Source organism: Arachis ipaensis, chromosome B06 (assembly GCF_000816755.2).
Source record: "Arachis ipaensis cultivar K30076 chromosome B06, Araip1.1, whole genome shotgun sequence".
Classification (NCBI taxonomy): domain Eukaryota; kingdom Viridiplantae; phylum Streptophyta; class Magnoliopsida; order Fabales; family Fabaceae; genus Arachis; species Arachis ipaensis.
Window position 1 is genome coordinate 99,357,518 of NC_029790.2, and position 3,986 is coordinate 99,361,503.

The 3,986-nt window shown below is 36.9% G+C and overlaps 1 protein-coding gene across 1 annotated transcript; it reads right to left on the reverse strand.

Annotated features, from left to right (window-relative positions):
- On the reverse strand, positions 1,129–3,354 carry LOC107647113. Its single transcript, XM_016351235.1, has 5 exons — positions 2,465–3,354; positions 1,933–2,332; positions 1,584–1,836; positions 1,416–1,472; positions 1,129–1,148 (listed from the first exon to the last, which is right to left on the reverse strand). Exons 1-5 carry the CDS (start codon positions 3,352–3,354, stop codon positions 1,129–1,131), a joined length of 1,620 nt encoding a protein of 539 aa, XP_016206721.1.

The window sequence follows — 3,986 nt, forward strand, 5'->3', positions numbered from 1 at the left end:
TGAGTGCTCTGGCTATAGCTAGGAATGGTCTTCCCAATATGATTGGGTGAGTGTGACTCTCTTCCATGTCTAAGATGACAAAGTCTGATGGGAAGAAAGTATTTCCCAACCTTTATTAACACGTTTTCCACCACTCCTATTGCTTGTTTTTGAGTTTTGTCAGCCAGCCTGATGACTACATCTGTGGGCATTATCTCATTGATCTGCAGCCTCTTTATAAGGGATAAAGGCATTAAGTTGATGCTTGCTCCCAAATCGCAGAGTGCTCTATCAAACAGTGTTTCTCCTATTGCACAGGGAATGTGAAAACTCCCTGGGTCCTTCCTTTTTATAGGCAACTCTGGTTGAATGAGAGCACTGCATTCCTTGTTCATCACTATTGTTTGTCCTCCCTTGAGTGAGCTTTTCCTGGTCAGCAGCTCCTTTATATACTTGATGTATGAGGGCATTTGTTAGAGGGCCTTGATGAATGGTATGTTTACATGGAGGGATGCAAACAGGTCAAGAAACCTTGAGTATATTCTCTTCTCTACAGCACCATTGAGTAATTGGGGAAAAGGTGCATAGAGTTTCAGCAGCTCCTTCTGTGTCAGCTCCTTTTGTAAAGTTTTGGGTTCTTGGCGATCTTTTTTCTGTTTCTCTGCTAATGTCTCTCCAAGTTGTTCTAGTGGCTTGTTTTGCTTTTCCTCAGTCTCCTTATTACTTGTAGTAACCATCTTGCAATCTTTCCATCTGACTTTCTTTGCTTCACCTCTCAGATTTTTCTCTGTGTCACTTGGGAAGCTATCAGTAGGTTTGGAAATCTTTTCAGATAAGTATCCCACTTGAAATTCCAGCCTCTTGATGGTGTCTCCCTGGTTCTTAATGCTAGCTCGCACCTCCTCTTTGAATACCTTATTATCTTGAATCTCTTTGCATATGCCCTCAAGCATAGTCTCAATTTCGGAGAGTCTATCTTTAGATGAGGGCAAGGTTGTCAAACTCGCGAGTCTAGGTAAACTCGTGGAGCTGACCTAGACTCGACTCGTAGACTCGACTCGTAGACTCGACTCGTAGACTCGTACGAGTTTACCTGTTATACATTTTTAAAAAAAATATATATATATCATGTATAATATATATATTTACTCAGATATAGACATTCAAACCTAACAATTTCAACATCAAAACACATAATAAATTAACCTAATACTAAAATTACAAGTTACAACAAGTACTTTGGATCACACATTTAAATCCTTCACAAGTATTTATCTAATTCAACATAAAACACACAATTACACAATCAAAGGTTCATAAGACATAACCAAAACACAAAAGAAAACAACAAAGCAACAATTAAATTTCTAATAAACTCTAAAACTCAAATCCTCCAATATCTTCATCTTCCATGGCATCAACATCATCATCTTCACCATCATCATCAGAAACATCATTTCTTTCAGCCTCAGGTTCAACACGGCCAACAAAATCTTCATCATCATTCACATGTTCATCTTCTTCCTCTATTAAATTTTGTTGTGGATCCCCAATAAACTCATTCTCACCTCCCTCACCCATGTTGAATTCATTACTATTCATACCTGGAATAGCAAATTCATTACTATTTGGATCATCATTAGTATTGTCATTCGTTGGCAAGTGAGAATGCTCAACACTTTCAGCAATATTTTCATTAACATCCTCAGTTATCCACTCATCATCAGAATGCACTGCATCAAATTCAAGTTCTGGACTTTTTCTAATTTGCTTGCCCTTTAATTTCAAATTATACATCACATACACTAAATCATTCATTTTCTTTTGATGCAACCGATTTTTTCTCTTTGTATGAACCTACAAACATATAGTGCCAATAGTTAATAAAAATACAAAAATTAAAATTAAAATAAATAATGAATAGTTCTAAGGAAGTAAGGAATAAGGAATTACCATTTTAAATGCACTCCAATTACGCTCACAACCAGATGAACTACAAGTTAAGCTTAGCACTTGGATATCAAACTTCTTTAGTTCTGGACAACTATCTCCATAGAAGTCCCACCACTCAGCAGGTAGCATGGTCTTCCTACTACTCTTTGCAGTTTCATTACCAAAGAGGCCTCTAGCATAATGAAAGTCAGGAAGCTGTAGACCAACCTTTTTCCTTTCTTCCTGGTTAGGAACCAGTTTTTTCAAACAACTATATAGACCAATCTTAATGTCAGCATCATCAACCATGAAATTTGGTTCATAGTGATAATGAGGATTAAGATAATACGCAGCTGCATGCAATGGTCTATGCAATTGACTTTCCCACCTTCCATCAATAATTTCCCATATAGGTTCGTAACTAACAATAACAATGCAAATGAATAAAAATAAGAAAATTAAATAAATAACTGAATATAAGAAGAAAACATGGTAACATGATACATTGATAATCAAATATTAAATCTTTCAATTAGTCAAGACTCAAGATTACCTCTTTTTAACACAACCGAAGTTAGTCTTGATTGTTTCTTTGGCGTTTCTCATGCCTTCAAAGATGAAACCCATGGCTGGTTTTTCATCCGAATCAACCAAGCGAAGGACTATAATGAGAGGAGCAGCAGTCTTGAGGCATATGACAATATTCTTCCATAGCCTACTATCCAAGGCCATGTTTTGGACTCTTATTCCTTCAGGCGTTGATGCAACCTTAGTTGTCTTCCAATCAGCAGAAGTAAACATAGTCATCAATGGTCCATTATTATCATGAAGACAAGTGAGAGTCAAATAGGCAGTGGCGAATCTTGTGGCACCTGGCCGAACCAAGTCTTTTCCCTTTGTAAAATTCCTCAACATGCTAATGAGCATACTCCGAGAGTAGATAAAAGTGGTGATTTTTCTTCCCTTTTTTATGGTTGTTTCATGCACCTTTAGCTTCTTTTCAAAATCCTCCAATATCAAATCTATGCAGTGTGCAGCACATGGTGTCCAATACAAACTTTTTCTAGTCTCCATCATTCTTTTTCCAGCAGCCTTATAATTAGCAGCATTATCTGTAACAATTTGGACTACATTCTCTTCACCAACAAATTCTACGGCATCTTCTAGCATTTTGACAACTTTATTCGTTGTTTTCGAGATGTCAGAAGTGTCCAATGAATAAAGAAAAACTGTTCTTTTAGGGCTGTTCACCAAGAAATTACAAATACTACGCCTTTTTTTATCAGTCCATCCATCCGACATGATTGAACAACCAGTTCTCTTCCACTCTGCTTTAAATTCAGTAAGCATTTCATCAACATTGTTCACTGCTTTCTTTAATTGGGTTTCTCTTAACTCATGGTAAGAAGGGGGTTTGTAGCCAATTCCATATCTCCCAACCATCTCACAAAACTTTAAAATTCGGGATTCTTAATAACATTGAAAGGAATAGCACTTGTATAGAAAAATATGGCACATTGTTGATCACATTGTTCCTTTAGATCCTTCTTCATCATTTGATTTATTGTTGATTGAACTTGAGCCCCTTTTCTTTTTGTGACAAAGTTGCGAATATCTTTCCCCTTTTGTTGAGAATTGTCCTTCTCCTTTTCTGTTTGTTCAGGATAATCCTCATCATCACCGAATCTTCTCTTCTTCAATGATGCTTCTTTAGCCTCCATACAGACTTTCAACATCACAGCCTTCACTTCTTCAGGTACTGAAGCACAAGGCTCTGAATCCTCTTTAGTACCGGCAAGATGATGCTTGAATCTATAAATCCCTCTGCTTATAGTCTTTGAGCAATAATTACACTTCACTTTTTTACCATTGCCTTGAACATCAATCCCATGTTTCCATCCTATATCACTTCTATTTCCAGTTGCATTTTTTCTCCTAGAAACAGCAGGTGTAGGTCTAGGAACACTAGGAAGCGAAGACCCTGTCCCTGAACCAACATTCTCAGACATTTTATATTTTTATCCCTAAAAATCAACAACCCAAACAACAAATTCAGATTCAGATTATCCACTAAC

Excerpts from the sequence above, each read along its gene's own strand:
- LOC107647113 (XM_016351235.1), bottom strand. The coding sequence starts at position 3,354 with ATGGTTGGGAGATATGGAATTGGCTACAAACCCCCTTCTTACCATGAG. Across the intron at positions 2,333-2,464 it reads TTCGGTTGTGTTAAAAAGAG|TTACGAACCTATATGGGAAA; the intron begins GTAATCTTGAGT and ends TGTTATTGTTAG. Across the intron at positions 1,837-1,932 it reads ATTGGAGTGCATTTAAAATG|GTTCATACAAAGAGAAAAAA; the intron begins GTAATTCCTTAT and ends ATATGTTTGTAG.